Here is a 27,606-nt window from a genome sequence, read left to right on the forward strand (position 1 = left end):
GTTTTGGAAAACTTTTGGAATTATTGCCTATTTTATTTTAATGTTTAAAATCCAACCTTCATTATTACTATTGGACGTTAAGCAGGTCCCTTAAAGGTGCAGTCCGCAACTCTCAAATCCCTCTCTCCCCGTCCCTCCCCGCTGCTCTCTTGCTCTGCCTCCAAACGTTCCAAAGTCCGTCCCTCAGAGGAGCTAACATTAGTTTGACATTAACATCACAGTAATATAACATGCTCTGTTAAAAGCATATTACTGCAGCGCTTCTCTCTCTCTCAATGTGCACACACCCCAACAGCAGCAGCACCCACACAGAGGCTGCTGCATGCACATGAACTACAGAGTTCTAGTGTAACAATTACAAATCAAACATAATGTAAATCAAGCAGCAGTAATTACCTTTCAAGCAGAAAAATCACCAATTCCATCTTCTACTCCTCCAGACCATACACTGTAAAAAAGACGGCACTCTAGCTCCGGGAAAGGGGCGGGGACTTTGAGCAACAGCTGTTAGACAGCCCATCAGACACAATCCTGGCTCTGATTGGTTCTATTTGCTCGGTGCATTCTGGCAATCTGCCAAAGGCTGCAGGAGCAGCAGGGGGATTCAATGAGACTGTTTTTTTTACACAAACTACTCGTTTGATGTAAATCTGTCTTTACATAGTAACAGCTTTAGCAAATATGACAAAAAGTCCCTTTTATAAGAGTTGCAGACTGCACCTTTAACCCTAACACCTTGTGGTGTACATCGCTTTTATAAAATGTGTCTGCAAATTGAAATTAGAATTTTATAATTAAACATAGTTGTTGTTTAATGTTGCATTCAATAGCTGATGCATCGTTATTTAAAAAATATTGCACAATGGGTGTCGAAGGCAATTGACACCCATTATGACACCATTGTACGATGCTGTATGATAGATAAATGATGGCCACGACTTGCATTCCCTATGCCAAATTTTTGCTACTAATCGTGGCACACTGTCAGACCTCTGTTACACTAGTACACTAGAAAGGTCTGCTCATTTTTGCGCTCTAATGATCTTGAATAGATCTTTGCGTTTCAAAACTAAGTCATGGAAATTTGGTAAAATATTTTTGAAAAGTTTTTAAAAAATCATTGGCGTTAATTGGCGCAACCCTGAGGGATGCAAAAATACAGTCAGCCCACGGTTCAGTACGTACCTTGTTTTTTTGGTCACGGTTCTGAAAAATGAAATACATATAATATAAAATAACACTTCCAAAAGACAAGTGCTTAACCCTGGCAGGCCATATACAAACTCGGGAAATATTCATTCAAAAATAAACAAAAATTCAATAAATAAACCTGTACTTTATTTATTTTGTAATGTGGATCCAGCATATTTAACCCTCTGGGTTAAGATGTTTTTGCTGTTTTTTTCACGTTTGATTTTACCTTTATATTTCATATAAGGAAATCCATAAACCTTGCTTGTTTGGTATCATTTTTTTCAGGAGAACCTCCCAAATGTGACTGTGAAGTTTCTTTAATATGGTATACTGTATCAACACAGTGGATCTAAAACCACTATAAAAACTCAAATTCAAGTGGGAAAAATACAAATTTGTGCCTCATTGTGTTGATATAAAACAATAAACAAATATACTAGACACTACACTCCAATCTCACTCACTACACACGAACCACACAGTCAAATCACAGTAATAATCGCTATAATCTCAAATCACTCACTTTCTCTTTCTCTGTCTCTGTTTGTGTGTCTCTGTTTACCTGTCGCTTGAAAACAAAATTCCCGCTATATGTGGACATTTTGATTGGACAATGGCATTCTTCTTTTCAACCAATAGGAAACAGCTATAATGTGATGTTTCAGCGTGGTTCTTTCTTGCTGCACCACAGCGCTCTGCAGCGTCTTCCTGAACGGAGCCTGCACTGACAGCTCAAGAAAATGTCAAAGAAAAACATGCGTACATTTTCCCTCATAACTCCACTTTTATTTGGCCAATCAACATGATTTAAGAACTGGTTTGTAGTTTGACACCCGCACTTTCGACACGGATTGAACTGGAGATTCAAGGACGCTGCGCTTTGCTGCTATTGGCTGTTTCACTCCAACCCACATGTCCAAGCACCGAAAACGACTGTATTTCCCTGGCAATGAATACACCCACTGCCTTTGTTGTTTTTTGTGTTTTTCTGAACAAGTTGGGTATGTCTGAACAAAGGCACTGGGAAGGACTGATGCTTACCTGTTCGGATTCACCCTGCTTCAGACGGTGATATTGCTGGGTGATTGCGCCGCAAATGTGAAGTCTTGTTGGAAGTGTTTCCATTGAAATAGGCCATATGTGTAAAACAATGTTTACAGAGACTTGTTTTTTTTTCTTCCCCATTTTCTCTTCCTTTTCATTGGACTGGACAATGAAAGCAAAATGTTCCCACACCTCAGGCCATAGCGGCTGCTCACTGCTAACCATAACAACCATGCTAAAAGTAAACAACATCGTCAGCGTCGCCAAACTTTAGCATGTTGTGATTGGTTTATTAACTCATTGTTATGTATGTAATGTGTCTAACCGCACGATTAACGTCTAAAGACGTTAATTAATTAACATTGTTAAAGCACAATTTAAAGCACAACGTTTTCATCTGGGGTTGCTAGGAGACAGTGTGACAAAGCTCTCCTGGGAATTTCGAGCTTGTACCATGGTGTGGTGACCAACTGGTGACATGTAGGTGGCAGCAGCCACCTACATGTCACCTACTCTCACCTACTTTGGATGAGAGATCACGCATGTTGGGCAGAGCTCAGAGGGAGAGGAAAGGAGTTTGCAAGACAGAAAATGGCACTACGAGAGTTGATGCTGAAGCTCCCAGCAGCTCACAGCAGCACACACTCGACCAGAGCATGTGTGGAACTAAGTGGACTATTGAGTGCCGTGATGGTGAGAGAAAACGATAAAAAAAATGGGGCAAGCGGTGAGACACGGTATGTCCGGGATGAGAAGGAAGTTGTGTGTGGGGAGAATGACGAGGGGAAAGACTTGGAGGAATGCAAGTGCATTCAGTTTTACAGCGTAGTGATGTGAGCTCTATAAGTTGCTCGAAAGTTGCTCTGTCAGCACTCTTGGAATGTCTGTCGTTCAATCAAATTACTTGGTCGTAACGAACTGTTGTATAACAGCATTTGGATGAATTTCATTAGCTCATGAGAAAGCACAAGATATTTCCAGCTACAATGCTAGGATACCAGAAAAGAGAGAAAGCAGAGAGAGGAGAAAGGACAGACCGCAAAATAGAGGGGAATTGTCTAGTCTAGGTATATCCAAACGTGGTTTTGCAGGGCCTCACCAGGTTTTAAATGTGTCCCAGCTCAAAACCAGCTGAGAGGCTCATTGGCAGAATTTCTGCAAAGCCAGTTCAGGAGTGTTGGAGCAGGGAGACATTAAAATCCTGGTGGACTTCTGGCCCTCCAGGACCGCGTTTGAACACCCCTGGTCTCGTCTAAAATTTAAGGAAATGGCTAGACTTCTGTGATGAACCTGGGAGTTAGTTCTATAAACAAGGAGCCTGATAGCTGAATGATCTGCCTCCAACAAGCCAACAAGCAGTTTCTATACAAAGTGTTCTGCTGGGAAAATGGGGCACTAAGGTATTTAGGGCTGTGTTCACACAGGTTGCGTTGTTCGATTCGGAAGCTAAATTGATACAATATTGGCATATTTCAACAGCATGTATTCGTACAAAGTTGTAAACAAATGCCGTTCGCGGAACAGCTTTTCTTTCATTGGTCAGAAACCCCAGAGTTATCACAACTAAAAGTCAAGAAAGTAGTTGCATATGTCCGGATACAGTCGATCTGGAACTTTGTCCTAAGTTATGGCTGACTCAACAGACGCAGATGCAGCATTATATGCTTCAGTTATATTTAACCTAGTGGTATCATTCAATATCAATTTATTTACATTCTGAAGGCTGGAAGTGGACATTGTTCATTGTAGCTGCTTCTCCTGCCAACATGGCGGTGTAAACAAATCTAGTCACAGGATGCCCAGAGCTTTATGAGGCAGCAACAGCAGGTGTGGCTAATTTGTTTTTGTGTGTTTCTATGGTTACTGTACTAGTATAACATAAATTAGGAAAAATCCAGTTCTACTGAGAATCCACAGTGTGCATGGAAATGATGACTTACGAACTGACGAAGACTGGCTGGGATGGGCGACTTTCTGTATCACATGGATGACATGGACTTGGATATTCCACATTCTGCACTAGTTGTTACTTTATCCCTTGGTATTTTTCCTCTTTCTTGTGTTTCTTGTTCCTGGTGTTGGTATTGCCACATCTATGACCACCACCTTCTGCTGTTGTTTGTAACCACCACAATGTCCAGTTGATTAGTCAGCTGTTTGTCAGTCTGGAAACTGAAGTTCTGCGGGATCTTTGGCTAGCTCTGTTGCTCTCAACCACCTTTGGGCTGTAATTTGACATGGATATTCTATGAGCGGATGTCAAGAGCCTCTTGGAGAACGTTTCTTACTCTGTGGAACCGAGTCATTTGACTGAATTCTCAGGAACGTGGTACGTGCTATTCGGCGTGGAGACGTTTCGCGGGCCTGGCCGTAGTTCATAAATGAGTTCAAACTAGGGATGGGCGATATTGACAAAAAAAAATTATCCCGATAATTTCTGGTATTTATCACGATAACAATAAAAATCACGATAAATAAAAACTCCTCCTCCTCCATTTAACCCCTCCTCAGGGAGGGGATAAATGCAGAGAACACATTTCGTGTATGTAGGTTTAAATGACTATAAAGTAAAATGTATATTCTATATTAAACCAGTGTTTGTTTTAGTTGTGAGGTAGTTTGAGAAAGAGGAGCTCGCTTTCTTATATAGGGTAGGAGGAGCCAGGATTGTCAGGAGTAGAAAAATCCAACTCGCCCTTTTGGAGCTGATATTTTACAAAATATGGAATAACAAGGGATGGAGGAAACAGAACTTTTTCCAACTTTGGCACTCTGAATGAGGCTAAAGGGATGTATATCACTGTAGCAAAACCATTATAAAGTGAATTTTTCCCAATGCTGCCCCTTTAATACACCTGCTATGTTCCTTGCTCTTCCACCTGCCATTACAATTCTTCGGTTTCTGTTTTCTGAAGCAGTTAATCTTTTGGGGCAATCTTCTTAAAGCTGCAGTATAGAAGTTTTTTTTGCATCATTTGGTCTAAACAATCCTCTTTGAGTATATTGTAATCCATGGACAGTGAATATCTTGTCCTTCTCTTAGCCCTGTAAAAGACAGAAATCCAGGAGTGTGACGCTGGATTTCAGCCAATCGGAGATCTTTCTACAAACACGTGTGCTTGATGAGCTGTTTTGGGCAGTACTATTGGCTGCTCGAGTGAGGTCAAGCCGTTCACGTACATCGATAGTAAAAGTGTAATGGCGGACGTTCAACAGAATTCTCCATCACGGTGTTAAGCACAACAGTTACACGGCAAAGCAAATGGAAAAAGGTAGACCGATGTGGAGAAGCAACAATCTAAAGGTACAAACATACTTGGGACGAAGGGACCGCTTTGGTTTCTGCGGATCCCCGTGACTGAGCAGGGTCTGCCCCACGTACTGGTGTCAGAGGGAGAGTGAGAACAGATGTGTAAACCTAAGAAAATCATATCCAAGGTGGAGAGAACTGACACAATTCATTTTACACTTTTGTGGTGGTTGTCACTATGCCCTGAGCGACAGACAACTGAGTTCACTGTGAGCTGTTTGGTGTGGAGGAGCTCACGGTAGTAACTACAGAGTAATACATGCATACATGTCAGTCTTTAAATCACCTGAAAACTCTTCAATAACACAAGATAGTCAGTGCATTTCTCACTAGTCTCTATTAAGAAAAAAGTCACAGGGAGGTTTAGTTTTGGCTTCAAAACGGGTAGCAAAGGGAGAATTCTACATACTGCAGCTTTAATGCTCTCCAAGATTTTGGGATGTTTCATGCTGGCTTGTGGATCTGATGCCAACTAGTGTTGACCCTCCCTCTAAGTAAGAGCTGCAACTAACTAACGATTATTTTTGTGGACTAATCTTATTAATAATTGTTTTGATTAGTCATGATAATTTCTGTATTTTTAAGCACATACTTTGGACTGCTATTTTATCTCCCTAAATCAGACACATAAAACATGCATTTGTTAATTAGTTGTTGTATTTGTTCCATAAAACATAATTGTGATCACAGTTTTTTTTTTTTTTTTTTTTTTTTTTTGATAAAATTGAATAATACAAAAGTAAAGTGCAAGTGACCTTGAACAAGTATGAGTGAACATGATTTTATCATAAATTTACAATATTAAACAAAGCATTGACGCACATTTTTGTTGTCAAAATAATTGATTATATCGACTAATAATTGCAGCCTTCATCTCAAGGTACACAAATTGTCCTTATCTCCATCGATGGGTTCCCTACTTCAGTTCTAAAAAGTCTTTGATGCCATCTGGCTACACTTGTCTTTTCTGAATTACATCCCTGATGTACAGTATATCCTGGTTGCGTGAATCTTTAGTTGTTAATTTCTGGCTAGTTCTTTTTCATGCAGCTTGATGTCATTCATGTAGAGCAGGTGTTTAATTGTTACTCTGCTTTGGGATTAATAGCCATAGCCAGTCTTCTTAATCATGGGTCTATTCTCCCATCTGGACTTTTTTGTCCGGTTCAGGTTCCTGACATGCCCACAGTGCGTAAGTAGAGCAAAACCACGTAGTCTGTGAATGAAGGCGGGTTCAAGGAAAGGAGGCAATGATGTCATTTTTTGGGGCTGTCTAGTAATCACGGAACATGGAGTCGTCATCATCATCATACGGTGACCAATGTGGAGTCTGCTTCTATCAGAGTTTTAATTAATCGCGCAGCAGCAGCTGAGTGATCACAGCTGCGCGACTCACGAGTCCATGTGGCATCAAATGTAACTAAGTCCATACTTCTAGTGCAATATTGCCTTATCAGGGCGCTGCGCTTATTCCAGGGTTAGAAACGCATAAGAGGAAAAGGACTAACGCACACCGGAGAATGCGCGTAAAGCCAGATTTGAATGGGAACGCCCACATTTCAGGGCTGCTCCACCCACAATGCGTAACTTGGATGAAGGCGAACAGTGACTGACTTACGTACAGGGGGAAAAGAGCGCACAGTCAAAAACAGTGCCGCTGCATGGCTTTTTGGACTTACGCTTATGGGAGAAGAGAGCTCAATATGACTAAGAGGTTTTAGGTCGATGCAGAACAGCAGTGGTGACAGTGCATTCTGTTGAACAACTTGGCCATTTTATTTTATTCTCCTGGTCATGCATCTCTTAAGTCAGGTGGTCAGAGCCATTAGTTTTTGTCAGCTATGATTGCCACAGCAATGGAGAGCTTGTTGTATGTTCTTGGTGCCCCTTTGTTTACCATCCTTTTTACACCCTTTTAAATTCAAAGGAGTGTGTGTTAGCTTTTTGTGTTTCTGAATAGATGAGGGGTGCTCAATGTGTTGATTGAAATCGACTGTCGAGCAATTTGTGTTGATCAGCCCTCATTGGCAGCAAGACTTTCTGAGAACAACACAGATCATGAATAGCATCAATGGAACCTTTCTAAATAACAATTCAGCTCCTCACCACACTGTAAGGTAGCGTTAGTGTGCCAGTCTGTTCATTTACAACCTCCACTAAAAAGTACAAGACCACTGCAAGTGGGAATGATTATGAATAATGTAAATAAAAGGGTGAGAAGGAATTGACAAACCGCTATCATGTTCAAATTTGAATGGGTTGTTAGTGGTAGAAGTAGCTTGGGCACCCCTGGTATAGAAAGTGTAAATAAGAAATCTTTGTTGAATGCTTTCCTTAGGAATAATTTTTTTAAAACTGCCTCATTCTCCAGAAAGTTATCTAAGCTAAACATTCTTTCTGTGTAGCAAGAAAAATGGTCATGTCGTTCTCAACTGCTACAATGTTGTGTGCAGGTTGAACCATAGCACAAACATTGTAGAGACAGTACACACACACATGCTTGTTTTGAGCACCACGAGCACTATGTAGATTTTTCTAATAGGATACAATCACTCACACCTGCTTCATGCATATTTCTTTTGCTTCTTCATGCATATTTCTTTTGCTTGTGTTTCGAAAGAGGTTGAGATTTGCACAAAACGTGATGAGACACATTCAGCAAGCAGCGAGTGGTTTTAACACAGTTGAACTACGCTGTAGTGAGGGGGCGCTAATGCTGCCTTGTGTGTAGGAGTCCATGTATTAATCTGCAGCAATTTGTATCCAATCTACTGCCCTCTTGTGTTTCTTCAGGCTTTTAGTATTTTGCTTTTTTGAGCATTTTGTGGTTGAATCTTTGTCTGGCCTCTTTTTGTTTTTCAGATGAGGGCAGGAGAGCAGTTGACCTGGCAGGAGGAGCTCAGATAGTAGCTGAACACATTAACTCCATCTACCAAAATACTGACCTGGAAAATGAGAAGCTCTTGACTGTCTTTTGTGGCATGCTGATGAACTTTAGCAATGATGATGGTAATGGCAATTTTATCCCAAGAACTACTCCTCTTAACTTGATTTCCTATTTTTCAACTAATTGATGGGGTTAATCAAATCCTGTCTTGTATCTTCTGTTTTCTATTTTCTTCCTTTAAACTACAGTTATGTCAGTTTATTCAAACTTCATTCCTAAAGTAATTTGCCCTAGCTGCATACTTAACAGCCATCTGTATATTATATGTTAGAATAATCCATGCCACCATAGGTTAATATTAATAATGGGCTCCTCTTGTATTAGAACTCATATTTGATGTGACAGTTGGACAATTGATGTATCACTTTTTACTCAGAATCTTTTAGTCCTTCCAGGTAAACTACCCAAATCTCAAGGGCGAGATACTAAAGAGACTTTTCCATTTATAGCTATTAAACTTATGGCTGTGACATTTTCTGTGTAATTACGCATTTAAAACATAATACCATTAGATGGTTTGTGAAAGGAAAATGCTTTATCCTATCACAATATACAATTGGACTATGTTGCTTTTAATTTAGAAGTACGATAAGGCCAAATTTGGAATAGTCTTATTCCTCAGTTTTAAACATGGAGACTCTGTGCAGTATATGGTAGTTTGTGTATTTTTTATAAGCAACAATGCACCTTCTGAATGTGAAGCAGGTGCAGACAAGGCATATAGAGGAGTATAGAGTGAGAGAGACAGTGATGATGCTGGTGGCATGAGCGATTCATCGTTGGCTCTGATAGGGACAGAGAAAGAGGAGCCTCCTTCATGCTCAGAGCTGCATGGACGTCTTCACAAAAGAAGGGACAGTGTTCATATTACTATAGGAAAAAAACATTGATTTCAGCCTTCCTTTTCCTCTTACTGATCATGGAATTATTTTGTTGCTGTCACCTTTGCTTTTGATTAACTACTTCTGTGGTTATCCTACTATAATAATGTCTAACTGGTTCATCGATCCACTGGGTCTCTGGTATTATATGCCTACCCTACTTTTTCCAGATCTTATACCTACATTTTCCTACTTTGCAGATCTGCTAAACAGCCTTTTATGATTTACAAAAATAAGCTAATTCAAAATGTCTGACTTTTTGTTTTTAGTTTAGTTAATTGGCCTAAAGAGACTTGACACAGATAATATATGGATTGATCTGACTTTCTTTCAGTAAAAAAAAAAAACAACACAATTATGGGTGTCCCGATCCGATATTGATAGCGGTTCAATATCAGCCAGAAAACTAATATGGGATTTTATCTGACTGCATATAGAATCTCCGATATATATTATATTTATTCAATTGTAGAATACTGTAGATATTATGTTGAAGGTTAAAATGTATGTAACCAATTGGTTCATAATAAATGGGTCAGTTTTTCTCATACCTGCTGTTGCTGACTATTGTTTTCTGTTTGAGTAACATCACTTGATCAAGGTTTTTCTAACATTCCACACTACAAAATAAGTAATAAAAGTATTTATGATTCATGCTGATATTGTATCGGAACGATATCAGTATCGGCCAACATTCAAGGCCGCAATATCGGTATCATATCGGAACTGAAAAAGTTGTATCGGGACATCCTTAAACACAATTTGACTTTGCTTTTTTGTGAACTGCTAAAATATAATGAGCTCACTTGCTCTGCCTCACAGAATATGCAACGAGATGTGATGTGATTAGTTCTTGTAGTTTCTCGATGAGCAGCCTGAGGGTCTCAATTAGCATTCCTGGTCAGTCAGTTGATATACTTTTCTTTTTGGAGTTGGAGAGATAGACCTGATATGAGAGACCTGGCAGGAGGTCTGTCTCTTTCAGCCTAGGGTGGGGACACACCTGTCTGAGTCCTTAGGTTCCCACAGGCTGGTGTACAGCTTGGATTCTTCATAAACATGCTTGAGCAGTGTGTAGATAAACAGAAGGATGTTCATTCTTTAGTCATTCTCCTGGGCTTTGGCTTGGCCTTCTCCTATTCTATAATCTCTTCTTAGTGGTTGGTGTTTTTTCTCGGCACACAAAACCTCTTTGTTCGTCCATGTCTTTTATACATACATTTATATATGTCTGTTCTTCAAATCATCCCCCCATTATTTTCTGCTTCTCCTCTCACCCTTATTTTATCAATAAGCTGCCTCTTCTGCTCCTCTCTTTTAAGTGGAGTACGCGCATAAGGATTTTCTTATTTGATTTATCTGTTACAGAGCCCACACATGAAAATAAAACAAATCAGACATAGAACAGTTTTGATCCTCCTGTTTAATCTCAGCACAGTTCACACACACAGAACCATTCTGTCCTACCACTGCTCGTCCTCCAAGACTGAAATCTTGTGTGATCAAACAAGATCTTATTTCTTTTTGCTATTTGTTTTAGTTTTTTAGAAAATGCTTAGTTTTATTTTAGTTTTTATTAGTTTTAGTTTTTTGTAAATAGTGGTATTTGTCAAGTGCACTTCTCAAAATTCATATCAAAAAGAAAATATACCATTTAAAAAAAGTAATAAGAGTCAAAATCACCTGCTTCACTACTTTTATTGTTGACTCACTCATCCAGACATTTTCCAACTTGCTTGCTCCTTTTCACGGTGGCGGGGGTCTGCTGGTGTCTATCTCCAGCTGTCATGGGGCGCCAGGCCATCGCACATGACACGGTCATACTCAAAAAAATTAAAATGGGACTGTGTCGCTTTCTCCCAACTTTTGTTGTAGCCATTACATGAGTGGGTGCAGGCAGAATGTCAACATGTGACATCACAGACTGAGGTTCTGTACAGCTGCTGTCAATGAGCAGAGCTTATAAAAATAGATCACTTGTTGATTCACTGAGATTGCAGCACAAATAGGTGCGCGTATAGACATGGTTGAGACCGCCTGATTTAAATGAACATTTTGTTCGTTCAACATGGAGAGGTGAGTGCATAGAAGCACAAAATGACCTTTGAAGAAGTTAAATTGGAGGCAGATGGACTTCTTTGTCTGCTGCACAAACATTCAATAATGTAGAAAACAAAACAAACAAATAAAAGTGCTGCTTAATTAACTTTATAACCCAATGTTATTTTTCCCTCTAATTTTTGGCTGCTCCTTCAGTTCCTCCAACTTTGTTCTTATCGGTTCATTGAAAACATCATCCATCCAGCAGGTCTGAGCTCCTGATTAGCGCTTGTCATGCATACACTCGATCCTTGTGCCATCGCTTTATTTTGCGCAGCTGGTCAGCTGATTCTGGCCTGACGCTCTTTGCCATCAACGCGACAAGAGTTTGAGTCAAAACATGAAGAGGAATATAGACAATTCGTGTATAATTCGTTCATCCGTTTTTCATTATGTAACAAAAACATGAAAAACGAAAAAAACACTCATTATTTGATATTTTTCCAAAACCAAAATGAAAAAATGGAATTTTTCAAATTCAAGCTCTTTTGCTTCAGTACAGAAAAACAGAAAACGAACACCTTTATTCGTTTTCTCTGTTACCGATTTGCCAAAGTACGTGACCTGGAAGTGCACTATCATCCGACGTTAAAGGCAGTGCAGCATGACAAGATTGCTGCTTCCAACTGTGCATCCGAAACGTGTCCTTTTCGCTTTAACCTAAGTGTTGCAGAGCTAAAGATATCTCTGAATGTGTAACGCTTCACTTCCGGGTCACGTACTTTTGCAAATCGGTAATGGAGCAAACGAATAAAGGTGTTCGTTTTTAGTTTAATGAGTGTGTTTTTCGTGTTTTTGTTACTGAAAAATGAATGAACAAATGATACACAGATTATAGACACAGCTTAGGTGCGTCAGGAGTGACATCCATGGATCTGTTTCCCTTCCTCACACACACTTTACACTTCATTTTCTTTCAGTGGCTGTTAATATTGACTTGTTTTATTTAAATTAATTTAAATAAAGCAATTAATTTGTTTTAATTGTTTTCTAGTATAATGCTAGTATAACAGCAAAAAGTATTTAGTCAGCCACCAATTGTGCAAATTCTCCCACTTAAAAAGATGAAAGAGGCCTGTAAGTTTCATCATAGGTACACTTCAACTATGAGACAAAATGAGAGAAAAGAAATTCAGAAAATCACATTGTAGGATTTTTCAGGAATTTATTTGCAAATTATGGTGGAAAATGTTTTTGGTCAATATCAAAAGTTAATCTCAATACTTTGTCAGTGCCAACAAAGGGTACATTACAGAGGTCAAACGTTTTCTGTAAGTCTACACACACTGTTGCTGGTATTTTGGCCCATTCCTCCAGGCACATCTCCTCTAGAGCAGTGATGTTTTGTTTTCTATGGGGTTGAGATCTGGAGACTGGCTAGGCCACTCCAGGACCTTGAAATGCTTCTTACGAAGTCACTCCTTCTTTGCCTGGCCGGTGTGTTTGGGCTCATTGTTGTGCTGAAAGACCCAGCCACTTTTTATCTTTAATGCCCTTGCTGATGGAAGGAGGTTTTCACTCAAAATCTCACAATACATGGCCCCATTTATTCTTTCCTTTACACGGATCAGTCATCCTGGTCCCTTTGCAGAGAAACAGCCCCAAAGTATGATGTTACCACCCCCATGCTTTACAGTAGGTTTGGTGTTCTTTCTCCTCCAAACACGAGTTAAGTTTTTACCAAAAAGTTCCGTTTTGGTTTGGTTTCATCTGACCATATGACATTCGCCCAATCATCTTCTGGATCATCCAAAAGCTCTCTAGAAAACTTCAGATGGGCCCGGACATGTACTGGCTTAAGCAGGGGGACATGTCTGGCACTGCAGGATTTGAGTCCCTGGTGGCGTAATGTGTTACTGATGGTAGCCTTTGTTACTTTGTCCCAGCTTTCTGCAGGTCATTCACTAGGTCCCCCCGTGTTGTTCTGGGATTTTTGCTCACACCTTGTGATTATTTTGACCCCACGGGTGAGATCATGCGCGGAGCCCCAGATCGAGGGAGATCATCAGTGGTCTTGTATGTCTTCCATTTTAATAATTGCCCCCACAGTTGATTTCTTCACACCAAGCTGCTCACCTATTGCAGATTCAGTCTTCCCAGCCTGGTGCAGGTCTACAATTTTGTTTCTGGTGTCCTTTGACAGCTTTTTGGTCTTGACCATAGTGGAGTTTGGACTGTTTGAGGTTGTGGACAGGTGTCTTTTATACTGATAACGACTTCAAACAGGTGCCATTAATACAGGTAACGAGTGGAGGACTCTTAAAAAAGAAGTTACAGGTCTGTGAGAGCCAGAAATCTTGCTTGTTTGTAGGTGACCAAATACTTATTTTACCGAGAGATTTACCAATTAATTCATTAAAAATCCTACAATGTGATTTTCTGGATTTTTTTTCTCATTTTGTCTCTAATAGTTGAGGTATATCTATGATAAAAATCACACTTTTTAAGTGAGAGTACTTGCACAATTGTTGGCTGACTCAATACTTTTTTGCCATACTGTACTAGAAAAGTTAACTGGAGCTTTTTTTTTATCTCTGCTGTGTATTTTGTCAACATTTACTGTAGACATGATCTGTGTGCGAGTTTGTACCTGCCTGTGGGGTCGTACTATTTTCAGCGCAGAAACAGTCACCGTAAATTGCATTGCATCCACTGCATTAATTTATTTGCATTCCCCAGACGGGGAAAATCAGAACAAAATCACCCAATTATCTTTGTGTGTATGATGTTTTAGGAAATGACTCATCCTCAAATGTCCTACTTGTGTCAGTTCTACAAGGTCTTTTGTTTGGCATGCCTTAACCAAAACCAGCGTTCTTTCCCTAGAGATATTAATACTAACATCTTCTTTATGTGTTTGCTATTGAAGGGTGCCAGTCGGTCATTGTATTGCTAGACCAGATGTATCCCATACATAACATCTGAAAGCTACTGAAGCACAGTGCACGACACAACCACTGGAATATCATCTTAATGTAGTGTAGTGTTTTTATGATTCCTGCTGATGCCAAGTCCATTTGTGTGTGAAGTACATATCTATATGTGTTGTGCAACTGTTGATTAGCCTAACATACAAAATGTATAGTAAAGTTTTGGATTATGTGTTTGACTATTTGAACACTCTCTGGGCACAGCCGTGTGGTTGGAGTATTGAACCTCCCAAACTTTACTGTGGCAGTTACATTCCAGGTGGAGTTAAAAAAACACAAGTGGGTACTGTTGCAGTGGTGGATGGTAATTGGGGGAGGTCCATCCAGCATTATACTGTGAACAAAAAAGGACCCAGAGTCACATCTGAGGTGAACACAATAGCTATTCATTGGAGACCTGCTAACAATTGTAGAGGAGCCCTTTTTCCTACAAGGAAAAGGGTTAGGCCTGTAAACATAAGAACATCAGCAATGTAGTCTCTCTTCTCTCCACCTGTGGTGTTCTGCAACCTCATTTTTGGCATCATCATCATCACAGCTGTCAAACTGGTCCTGAATTGCCTTCTTAAAGGCAGAGTTTTGTTAAACTGAATGAATTGGTCCTTCCATCCTTAGAGTCGTCAATATAGTTTGTATTCAGAAAAGGGAATAAAAAAGTCAGACCTCTAACGCTGCTGGAACTCCTGCCATTTGGTCAGAGCAGAGAGAACCAGTCGGATGCCTTCATGCCTCATCCTGTCCACGCTCCCCTCTGTCTTACCCTTACCCACACTCCAAAGTGCTTAGAGTAGGTGTTGCCAGATGAGACCTTGCTAGCTTTCCAACATGGTGGACTCCACCAGGTCTGTCAGCACTTGGAAAGCTTCAGTCTATAGTGAGGGCAATGTGAACAACCATCTTCTTAGCCAATTCAAGTTCAGTCTGGAGGCATGAATGCAATTAAATGCATTTGTAGTGGATCTTTATTCCTACCACAACTTTCACAGCATGTTCCGCTGCAGGCTTTATGATTCTCCCGAAAGGCTTGACACTCCATTGTGTGAGATCAATGTGAGATTTCCTCAAGTCATTTCATGTTGATGCCTAAAACATCCAGTGAATACCTCGTGTTGCAAAGGTGCCAACTTCATCAGCTAAATCAAGTGAATGAGGTCAATGTTAAGTTAATGATGTCTCCTTTGTCTTGAGCTTTACAGGACTACTAAGTAAATGCCTTTGAGGTGGGATCAATCCAACTGTAGTGATTTTAGGATTTTAAGGTGTATGGTCCAAAGGGGTATTCCTTAAAGGAAGGTTAACAAACTCTGAGTCTATCCATAAACTCTGGGTCAACATACCCCGTGATGGGAAACTCTGGGTATCTGATTCCATTACAGCTGGTATGAAGTGGGTTAATCAACCCTGAGTATGTAAACCTTGGGTTACTTACGTGCACGTGCGCAATAAAAAGCTATCATCAATGGATTGGAGATTACTCAAACTGCCATGACAACCAAACGGAAGAGAGTGATATATTCACCCTAATGGGTGAAATAAGCCGCTGTTTGAGGAATATGAGCCTGTTCTAAAGGTGCGTTCAGTCTTCAGTGATTATAGTGGCTTAAATCACCCGTAATTAGTCATACTTTTTGGTCGCTTTATCACTTTATCTCTTCAGTGACGTGACGAGCAGTGAATAATATGAATAAAATGTGGCTGCATAGAGAGCCCTCCCGTTACACTGGATATAAAGACAGTGACAGTTGCTTGATATTGAATCAATTATATTGATTTTTAATGTAATATTGTCGCCAGGGTAGAGATGTAACGATTAATCGTAAGGCAGTTAAAAATCGATTCATAGGTATCACGGTTGATATCGATTTTCTGAAAATTGAATCGCAGTACTTTTTTTAACCAGCAGAGGGCGCTATCCACAAGTGTAGGCGGCGGGCGGACTCTGCTAATACTTTCTTTCTGGCCGCCTTCTACTCTTAAATATGTTAATAAATGATTCATTACCCCTTTAGCACCTAAATAATATCTGTAATATTACTTGAATGTCTGTAAAAGTCACGTTTTTCTATTAGCTCTGTCTGCTAGCATAGCTTCTCTTCTTCACTGCAAGACATCTGCATGCCAACCGACCACTGTGTTAACAGCGCCCTCTGCTGGTCCAAACAAATATGATGTAAATCAGTGTAATCACGGTTTTTTTTTTTTTAAGTCCAATTGTTAAGGCACAAAATACATTTTCAGTTGCACTTTTAAAAGAAAAAGAACTATTATGCAGTTTTGCATTTTTTATTATAGAACCAGAATTTAAATTAATAGGCTTCATTTTCATTTGTATTATTCCTTTATTTATTTCATTCAAGATTTATTTTTAGTTAAATTGCATTGTTTTGAAATGTTTATCAAGGAATTCTTTTGACAATGAAAAATAAAAGGAAAATAGTACAGTATTTTCTAGTTTTTTTCCCAAAAAAAAAAAAATTTGTCTACAGTCCCATTTTGTAAAATAAATCGTGAGAGAATCGTATCGTGAACCCAGTATCGTGAATCGAATCGTATCGGGAGTTGAGTGAATCGTTACATCCCTACGCCAGGGTCATCTCAATGTCCTAAAAAAACACTGAAGCGTGACGCGAACCCGCGACCCATCGCGTCCAAGAGCAGCGTCACAATTCACTGTGCCATCATACCTTCACAGACCCATGATCTACAGATTTAACTGTATAACAATATAAAACAACAATCAAGCCTTAAAAGTGGATTTATTTAAATGATCATCTCCTTTATATTATCCACAGGTTTGTATTCAGAGAACTTTACTGCAGACGTCAGTAAATGTTTTCATGCAGATCAACCTCTCATTGACTTTTACTTAATGATCTACATCCACAATGTTATAAAGAAAACTACTGTTATCACAAAAAAAAAAAACGTAAAGCAACACATTTGTAATGATGTGAACACGTCTGTGGTGTGTGATGTTACTAATGTGTTTCAGAGAAGAGTATTAAGGTTAATTAAAGTGTTCAGAAACGGTGTTCAGGTGGGCGGAGCCAGGTAGAAACCCAGGGTTTCTTTGATAAAACCTGCCAGCGACCAGGTTTAGTTCACGGACAGTGTTGCCATGGTAACATACTCAGAGAAGAACATACCTCGCTTTTGGGAATGGGATACTCAGAGTTTCCCTCATTTGAGCCTGAACATACTCAGAGTTTGAACATAACCCGCTTTATGAAATACCACTCTGTTGGCCTGATAAACCTAATTTTGGTAACAAACAGGAGGAGGAACATAAGAGGCAATTGAGGAAGGGGCTGACAATTGAATAAAACATCTGACAATTGAATAAAACATCTGACAATAATCATTTTTGACAGGGACTCCAGTTCATACTCATTACAACAATAAGCTGAAAATGTTTTGTTTTTTTTTGGGGGGGGGGGGGGATAATGTAATAATCACTTTGTCAAGCTTTATATCATGTTAGTGTGTCTTTTCCTCCTGAAAAACATACCTCCAGTGTTTCTCAGATTGATTCTCGTATTTTTGAGTAATCTTTGAATCTCCTGCCAGCAGCCATTTTCCTGCTGTTTTGCTCGAGGGGACGAGGCTCTTCCTATGTTCTCTTCCTCAGTTAAGCCGACAGCACCTGCCTCTGCAGATTTAGCTTTTAATTTACTTATTTTAAATAATTTTGTGAGAAACCCCTGGCTTATGTCTGTACTCATGTATGTACGCAGGATGCACCTCCGTCAAAACAGTTACAGTCGCAATTAGCAAACACCTGAGAGAACTGCATGTCGATCGGTCTACTCTGCTCATTGTAGAAAGTAGCCAAATACCGCACACAGAAAAACAGAAGTAAACTTTCTTTTAGTTATTATTGATTATTTGCTGCATTTTCTGCTACAGAATGGTACTATGTGCCTGAGTAAACATGATACCCCAACTTTAAAGTAAAATATGTTCCCTTGGATCTCAGCACTTGTTTAACAATTAGGTTAATTTTAGTGACTTGTCCCAAAGGCAATGTTTTTGTTCAAACTATGGTAACCGTTAAAGACTCAAACACTGACGTTATTTATTTATTATTTCAAAAAACAAAACAAAAAACATTGATGTTAAAATTCACTTAATCTTAGGAGACAATATAAATGATGATGAATTTATAAATTTCATGGTAAAATATATTGACCAAATAAAGCCAAAAAAACTTACAATTTGCAGCTTTAAAAGTATTCTACAGTCATGTTCAGAAATCTAAATCCTGTTTTTGTTATACTGGGTGAATTGGTGCTTCCATCCTGAGAGTAGTCAATAAATTATGTATTCAGACCTCTGTAGCAACTGGAATCCTATTTAAAACTTGGACCAATCCCTGCTATTTGGTCCAAATGGAAAGAACCAATCGGATGCCTTCATGCCTTGTCTTGCCCATGCCCCCCTCTGTTCCTACCTTTTCGTATGTTCTCGGCTCCCCTGCGAGATATTTGCATGTTCAAGCTTGTGGGACCATGGCTTTGGAAGGAGCCCTAACGGGAACATACGGATGGGGGTGGAGCTTAGACGAGGTCTTGCTCGCCCAGATCTTGCTAGTTTTCTAACATTGTGCACTGCACCTTTATGCATACAAACACTTAAATTAACTTAAAACCATAAATGTATATCTTGCCTTTAGCTGAGTGTCCCTCTGCTGATTGTTAGTAAGAAGTGACTTCTTACCAAACTTTCAGTTTCGTCCGCCTCACAGCAAGAAGGTCCTAGGTTCAAGCCCTGGGGTCGACACTTGGGTCCTTTCTGTGTGGAGTTTGCATGTACTCCCTGTGCTGCGTGGGTTTCCTCCGCTTACTCTGGCTTCCTCCCACAATCCAGTCTGTGTTGCCCTGTGATGGACTGGCACCCTGTTCAGGGTGTACCCCCACGTAGCGCCCAGTGTGAGCCAGAGATAGGCACCGGAAAACCCCCGCGACCCTGAAATAGGACAAAGCGGGTCTCAAAATGGATGGATGTCTTTGGTAGCCCCACATTGCTCGTGTGTTCTCATTTAATACAATGTTTTCTTATTTTGATAAATTGGTTTGCTTGTGTCGGTGTTTCAAATTTAGGACACTGATAAGGAATTTAAAGAATGCCTTGATTATGGCTCCTGAAGCAGATAAGACACACCCAGTCTTTACTATAAAATTGCAAAAAGACCAATCTGTGCTATACTAATTACCTACTCATTACTCACTATAACTTTCTAGTCACAGTTTTGTCAATCCAACCCACTCACCACAGATTGCAGAGTTGACAGGTGCTAGTTTTTAGAGGAGGGGCGGGGCCAACAGTGATGTAAAAAGCCACAACAAAGTCACAAACCACCATTCTCAGACAATAGCAAAATGTGTTTCAACCCATAGAAAGGCAGTCCTTTACATTTTTACACATTTTAATCATTTTAACCAAAATGTCAAGAGTTTGTCTAGGATCTGTCAACAGCACTACTTTATACCCAAAATGCATTGTTTTCAGCAGAAAAAAGTGGTTGTGGGGTTTAGTTACTTTTTAAAACATTTCATATAATGTTGTATGCAACTTCCACCGTAGACAAAATATTTAATTTAGTAGAAATTCTGATGTATTCAGTGCTTTTTTTTACTGGTAGCCACTGAATATTTACAGATATCATATAAATTATTCTGCAGTCACATTAGCTGTGCTTTTCTGTAAATCCAAAATGTTCTTTCTGTTTCGTTATTTGTGCCTTTTTACAGACTCCTTGCAAGCGCAGCTGATCAGCATGGGTGTGATCCCCACTTTGGTAAAGCTTCTAGGCATCCATTATCACAACCCGGCTCTGACAGAAATGTGTCTCATTGCCTTTGGAAACTTGGCAGAGCTCGGTGAGTATGTTCTTCTTGGTTTCTGTTTGATCTAAATACCTGTGTTAGAGCAAAAAAGTTCTCCATCTACAATACATAGTGAATATAGTGTTAATGATTTTGATAGCCACTATGTTAAAGCTGCTGGACATGACTATTTTTTATAGAAATAAATAAATACATAGTATATATATATATATATTTTGTAAGTCTCATTGATCAATAAATCAAAGATCATTTGTTAGAAGAAAAGATGGAAATTGCCACTTGAAAGGTTTTATTTTTAATCTCCACCGTAAACACTCTGTTGACATTTTTGTGTATCTTATATATTATTATATTATTAGTGGTTAATTTTCTCTCAAACAACTGTTGAATATAATATTGGGTTTTTTTGGGCCAATTTATCTTCCAGCAAATTTTGTTATCGTCCCAGTTCTAGCTCACAAGTGTTTTCACTTTATTCTGATAACACAGGGAATACTGGGAACAAACTAGAAGATGCATAATGTAAAAAAGCTGAATGAGCCTTTGTATTTTATAGAGATGACTAACAGATGTTGAGTTTTTACAATAAAATAATGCAAAAACAGTGTGTTATAAGCTACAAAGAGAGCAAGTTGGATATATGATGGCATCATTTATTGATTCAAAAGCTATGGCAGTAACCATTTTGTTTGATAAAAGCACACCTCTCTCAGGGAGTGGAAATATAATTGCTCATCAATCAAGAGTTTAATGATTTTCTTATTTCTATTCTGATGGAGGTCATCCACAACACAAACCCTCACAATTAATAATACAATTATTTTAATTATTTAACTAGCCCACACAAATGGGTTTCTGCAATAAGTGGAGTTCTATTCATTTATTAAAATCTGGAATGGAAGAGCTATATTAATTATTATTATTTTATTAATCATTATTTAATATTATTATTATTTTACTATATTAATAATTAGACTGTATTCAAAATTCCCTAAAAAAGCACTACATGTAGCAGGAAGAGAATCCAGTCTCCAATGTTTTGCGCAGTGCATTGTGGGATGGGGAGTCCCATAAACGGATGCATAATGTTTTTACTTAATTCTGACAGTAATTTGTGTTTTTTCGCCACATAAAGAAGCACAGTGATTGGGTTTGACACCATTTGGACTTAAGTTATAATTTCCTTAATCTGTTATTTTGATACCACAGAAGGAACAGATCCAAATTATATTCATCAAATTAAAAATGGGTTTTATACTCATTGTTTTTTTTAAAAAATGAAACCTTTTTGGAACGACTTTGATAAGATTTATGGAAAGAATGAACTGTCATTTTTTTGTGGCCATTGTCATATAATTGGAAACCTAATGCAATCACTTTATCAGAAATGTAAATCTCCTCTTGCTGGTAGGATTACGTTAGTTGTATCACCTTTGAGAAGATGATATACATGTAAAAAAAAAAAAATCAGAATTACAAAATATGAATATATATTTGTGTTTGGAGATTATTTTAAGGTGCCTTGTTTTCCCCTCTGTGTTTGTAGAGTCCAGCAAAGAGCAGTTTGCCTCCACCGATATTGCTGAGGAGCTAGTTCGTCTGTTCAAAAAGCAAACCGAACATGAAAAAAAGGAAATGATATTTGAAGTTCTCGCTCCACTTGCCGAAAATGGTAATGTTACATTTCATTGGTAAATCTTTTAGCTTTTTGCTGGTTGAAGCTACATAATTCCTAATGGTTCTTGTCCAGTTGTGTTTCACATAGTTGTTATAGTTTTTTTTATTGTTTCGTCAATTTTATTTTTTGTTAGAATCATAAGGATTTAACAAAGTTTGCAAATGTGGATTTTGGGATATTAAATCGCGGCTCAATTAGATTTGAAACACCTGCTCTTAATAAACAGTCACTCTTGATACCCTATGGGTTATGGGTAGGGTGAAGTAAGTAAAGGTAAGCAAACGGAAGTATCAGGTTTTCTTAGAATTTCATTTACCAAAACTAAAATAGGTAAACAAAATTTTTTCAAAATTCCCACAGCACATGAAACAGTAAATGAAACAGACCTTATATACTCTCTCTGATCAAAGTCTGAAGAATAGTTTCTAAATGGCTGGTGGATCTTAAGGAGGTTCTAAGTCGAACTTCAAAATGCAAAAAGAAGAAATAGGACAAAAAGAGTCCAAAATTTGCAGCATGAAATTTATTGAAAATAATTTAATTGAAATTGGCTGTTCATCAGCTGATAAGAAGTTTAAGAACATAGCTCAAACCCCCACAAAGAATTAATTATAATGTCATAAAAGGCTCACAAATGAGTAGCTCTCACATTCTTCATTTTAAAAATTCCATTGGGCATGCCTGATGTTTCTAAAATGAACAGGAACGATGCTCCTAGTGGTGAAGATGGCTTTACAAAGGGCTTTTTCTGTCTCCAACTGATGTCCATTTATGTAAACTTGAAAATTAAAGGCATCTGTTTTTGACATGGGTCAAAAAGGGATAAACTAAACTCTAAAAACTAGTTGATTTTCCTTTTCTGTTCCTTTTTTGATCCAAAAGCTACAAGTCATATTTTGGCACTCTGCTTATACGCATTCTTATTTTGGTTGATTTTCATGGTCTCTTACCAAGTTTTGTTTATCCCTTCTCGACCCAGATTTAAAAAAAATCTTAATAATCATGTTTTTGACATTTTGAAATGAAAATCAAATAACCACTGATTTAGTTTTTTAATTTCCTATTCTGAAATGAAAATCCAATGACAAAAACATACACTGATTATCAGCTCCTTTTCTTTCAATTGTACATTATATCTGTTCACAATTATATGATGTACCGCATAGTAGGGCTTGCTTGATTATGGAAAAAATATTAATCACGATTATTTTAGTCATAATTGAGTCCCGATTATTGAAACGATTAATTGTCAACCAAAAAGTTGTTTATTTTTTGTACAAAACAATGTAAAATAATATATTCTGTAAACATAAATCAAATCTTTCAAATACTAAAATGAAGTATGTTCACTTTTGCTCAAAACAAAACACTTCTTGCACGTGATGTATGTGTGCTCTAGGTCTTCATCATCAAACCCAAGGTGTTCCCATATAAGAGCATTTGACTGGCCTTGATTGTTTACCAAGGGCTCTATTCTCCCATTCTCTGTGTCTGTGTCTGTGTCTGTGTCTGTGTCTGTGTCTGTGTCTGTGTCTGTGTCTGTGCCTGTGCCTGTGCCTGTGCCTGTGCCTGTGCCTGTGCCTGTGTGTGTTGCTGCTCGTTATAAACTCTGACAGATGTCAGACTGATTAAACTATTTTAACACTGTGTACAATGTACAGCCACAGTTTGCTCAGACTACAAGAGTAAATAACAAGTGAAACATTAATGGCAGATGATGATGACGACAATATGATGTAATGTGTATGGATGATGATGATGATGAAGCACTGATCAAGGAGAGAGATTTTAACAGTGACTCGGACAGAATGCGGCCGATCCTCACAGTGCAATAGTCTGATAAATGATCTGATCAAATCAACCTGTTACATTGTTTATCAATTAAGTGAACTTTATCATTTTCACGGATTACAATGACATTTACAAGCGTTGGGAAAACTCCATGTTCCGTGATTTCTAGACAGCCCAAAAAAATGACTTCAGCCTGCCTTCAAGCGCTTAAGTCCAGACGGGAGAATAGACAACTTTCCTCATGTTGGCCTGCAGGCTAGCTTTAGCTTTGAGAGGGGCGGGGCAGAGGAGTTAAATTAAACAACTGGTCTTGTGTGTGTCAAGCTTTATTCATCGTAGATATCCTAAATCGTAGAAGTTTGTTTTATTTAGCAAATAATACATATGTATAATAATAATATACACATTTTAAATAATCATTTTTCTCGAGAATCCCATTCTACTGTGCAGTTCTACTTGGACACGTGCTTTTAAAGGGTTCAATATGTTCTCATATTACTTTTGTTCCTGCTCAGATGGGTCTCTGAATGATGTATTCCTCTACTCTTGCTAGATGTAATTAAACTGCAGCTGGTGGAGGCGGGCCTGGTGGAGCATCTGTTGGAAGTTGTTGCTCAGACTGTGGACGGAGAGCGGGACGAGGACATTGCCCAGCTCAAAACTGCCTCTGATTTGATTGTTCTCCTGCTACTTGGAGGTAGAAACCCGGATTAAAATCCAATTGTCTATAGCCTGTAAATGTTGTTGTTGTAAACATTAGAAAATGTTACCCTTAATACGACACCATGATTTACAATCTGAGAAAAAAAAATCATTCACACCACCACAATAGAAAACAGCTGCAGCAGTCAGAGTGGACAAAGAAATGAGAAGCACCTGAAAAACAAAGTCTATGGCTCTGGTTATCAGTTACAAATTATTATTTAATATTTAACCACTTTTTTATTTTAAATCATTGATTCACTCATACATGAGCATAAAATCCTATCTAACACCGCTGACATTAAAATGTGTACAATAAAACAAAACAGAAAAAACATTGACAGTTGAGGTAATCCATAGCTGACAACCCTATGGTTAAACACTGAAATAGACGACATCAGTACAGTTCCATTAAATGCTTCTGTCGGTGTGTACCTGCTGTATATGCTGCTATAGAGTGTTACCCAGCTGTTTGTTGTGTCACAATCACTTAGTTGGTTGCTTGTATCTGCTACTAAATTAATATCTATGAAAAGATCAGCATGATAAATCCATTTGGATGGAATTCTAATTTAATTGACTCTGCTCATTGGTCAGGGCTCAGGACTCATTTGAATAACACACTTTGGGGCAGATTCACTAAAGGTTTTGAGGTATTAAAACGTGTGCAAACGTCACTCCACGTGCTAATAAGGTACAAACCCCAGGAAATCAGGACTGCGCGTGTTCAGCTCATCACAATGAGCCCACAATCCATTTAGCGCGTTGCCCTCTGTGATGAATATGTAAAGTAGGCGGATCTCATAAGGGATCCAAAAAAATAAGAGGGGGAAATTGCAATAAATTAATGCAGTGGACGCAATGCATTTAATCAAATCTGTAAGTGCTCTGAAAATAGTACAACCCACAGGCAGGTGCAAACTCACACACAGAGATCGTTGCTGCAGTGAATGTCGATACACAAAACACAGCAGAGATGAATAAAAGGCTCCAGTTAACCTTTCTAGTCTAAGAAAATAATTCAAATGCAGAGTAAAGTGTTTGTGAGGGAGAGAAACAGCGGACACCTGGAGTCCAGTACGTGCGTGTCCGCTGTGGTGCAGAGGGTCGCTGTGCGTGGAGCTCCATGGATGTCCCTACGGACGCACCGCTCCAGTCAGCTCCTGTGTCTTTCTCTCCATGTATTTTTTTTTTTTTTTTTTTTTTAAAGGATTTTTTGGGCTCTAGTGGCCTTTATGACAGTTGCTCGACAGGAAAGGGATCAGAGAGAGCAGGGAATGACACTCAGCAAAGGTTCCCAAGCCGGGAATCGAACCTGGGACCGGCTGCAGGTGAGGAACTACAGCCTCCGTACATGGGGCGGGCGCTCAACCCACTGAGCTACACACCACCCCGCTCTCCGTGTTTTTAACATCAAACTCTTGTCACGTTGATGTCAGGCCAGAATCAGCTGATCAGATGCACAATTTACACAGCAGTGGAACAAGGTTCACACACTCAGGAGCTTAGACCTGCTGGATGATGTTTTCCATGGACTGATAAGAGCAAAATTACAGGAACTGAAGGAGCAGCCACATTAAATTAGGGGGGGGAAACCAGTCAGTATCTGGTGTGACCACCAGTTGCCTCAGCCAGTGCAACACTTCTCCTTCACATAGAGATGATCAGGTTGTTGATTGTGGCCTGTGGAATGTTGGTCCACTCCTCGTCAATGGCTGTGCCAAGTTGCTGGATATTGGCTGGAACTGGAACACGCTGTTGTATACGCCGATCCAGAGCATCCCAAACATGCTCAATGGGTGACATGTTTGGTGAGTATGCTGACCATTCAAGAACTGGGGTGTTTTCAGCTTCCAGAAATTGTGTACAGGTTCTTGCAACATGGGGCCGTGCATTATCATGCTGCAACATGAAGTGATGGTTGCAGATCAATGGCACAACAATGGGCCTCAGGATCTCGTCACGGTATCTCTGTGCATTCAAAATGCCATCAATAAAATGCACCTGTGTTCGTTGGCGATAACATAAACTGCCCATACCATAACCCCACCGCTACCATGGGCCACTCCATCCACAACGTTGACATCAGCAAACTGCTCACCCACACAACACCACACATGCTGTCTGCCACCTGCCCTGAACAGTGAAAACCGGGATTCATTTGTGAAGAGAACACCTCTCCAACGTGCCAGACGTCATTGATTGTGATTATTTGCCTACTCAAGTCAGTTATAACGATGAACTGCAGTCAAGTTGAGACCCCGATGAGAACGAAGAGCATGCAGATGAGCTTCCCTGAGACGGTTTCTGTCAGGTTGTGCAGAAAGTATTTGATTATGCAAAGCGAATGTTGCAGCTGGTCTCAGACGATCATGGAGGTGAACATGCTGGATGTGGAGGTCCTGGGCTGTTGTGGTTACACGTGGTCTACGGTTGTGAGGCAGGTTGGATGTACTGACAAATTCTCTGAAACGCCTTTGGAGACAGTTTATGGTGGAGAAATGAACGTTCAATCCAGGGGCAACAGTTCTGGTGGACATTCCTGCAGTCAGCATGCGAAATGCAACATCTGTGGCATTGTGTTGTGATTAAACTGAACATTTATAGAGTGGCCTTTTATTGTGGTTAGCCTAAGGCAAACCTGTGCAATAATCATGCTGTCTAATCAGCATCTTGATATGCCACACCTGTGAGATGGGATGGATTATCTCTGCAAAGGAGAAGTGTTCACAAACACAGATTTGTGAACAGTATTTGAGAGAAATAGGTCTTTTGTGTATATAGAAAATTTTTTAGATCTTTGAGTTCAGCTCATGAAAAATGGGAGCAAAAAAGAAAGTGTTGTTTATATTTTTGTTCAGTGTATTTAAAAACAGTGAAAGCTTCTGTCACCCCAGTTTTTATTCTTTTCTGTTCATCTTTACAAAGCACATAGTTGATTATTTGTTCTTCCTTGTTTGTTTCCATGCTGTATTGTGTCTGTTCTGTGCAGATGAGTCCATGCAGAAGCTGTTTGAGGGTGGGAAGGGCAGTGTTTTTCAAAGGGTCCTCTCCTGGATACCATCTCACAATCATCAGCTACAGTTGGCTGGGGCTCTTGCCATTGCTAACTTTGCACGAAATGGTGAGTTTTTTTATCACTTAAGATAAGAGGGAAAATTAAACTCCATTACCAAAAGATAA

General features: G+C 39.2%; 1 protein-coding gene across 2 annotated transcripts in view; it reads left to right on the top strand.

Moving 5' to 3' along the window:
* The window catches only part of rap1gds1 (RAP1, GTP-GDP dissociation stimulator 1), a 51,366-nt gene that overhangs the window by 11,172 nt on the left and 12,588 nt on the right, over nucleotides 1-27,606 (top strand). Inside the window, exons 5-9 of one of the 2 annotated variants that reach the window (XM_028474872.1) lie at nucleotides 8,411-8,557; nucleotides 20,157-20,285; nucleotides 21,799-21,924; nucleotides 24,275-24,418; nucleotides 27,416-27,547. In XM_028474872.1, the coding sequence (XP_028330673.1) occupies nucleotides 8,411-8,557; nucleotides 20,157-20,285; nucleotides 21,799-21,924; nucleotides 24,275-24,418; nucleotides 27,416-27,547 (678 nt within the window). The remainder of the gene's footprint in view (nucleotides 1-8,410; nucleotides 8,558-20,156; nucleotides 20,286-21,798; nucleotides 21,925-24,274; nucleotides 24,419-27,415; nucleotides 27,548-27,606) is intronic. The other variant, XM_028474873.1, reaches the window with a different exon arrangement.

Source organism: Gouania willdenowi, chromosome 18, assembly GCF_900634775.1.
Source record: "Gouania willdenowi chromosome 18, fGouWil2.1, whole genome shotgun sequence".
Lineage (NCBI taxonomy): Eukaryota > Metazoa > Chordata > Actinopteri > Blenniiformes > Gobiesocidae > Gouania > Gouania willdenowi.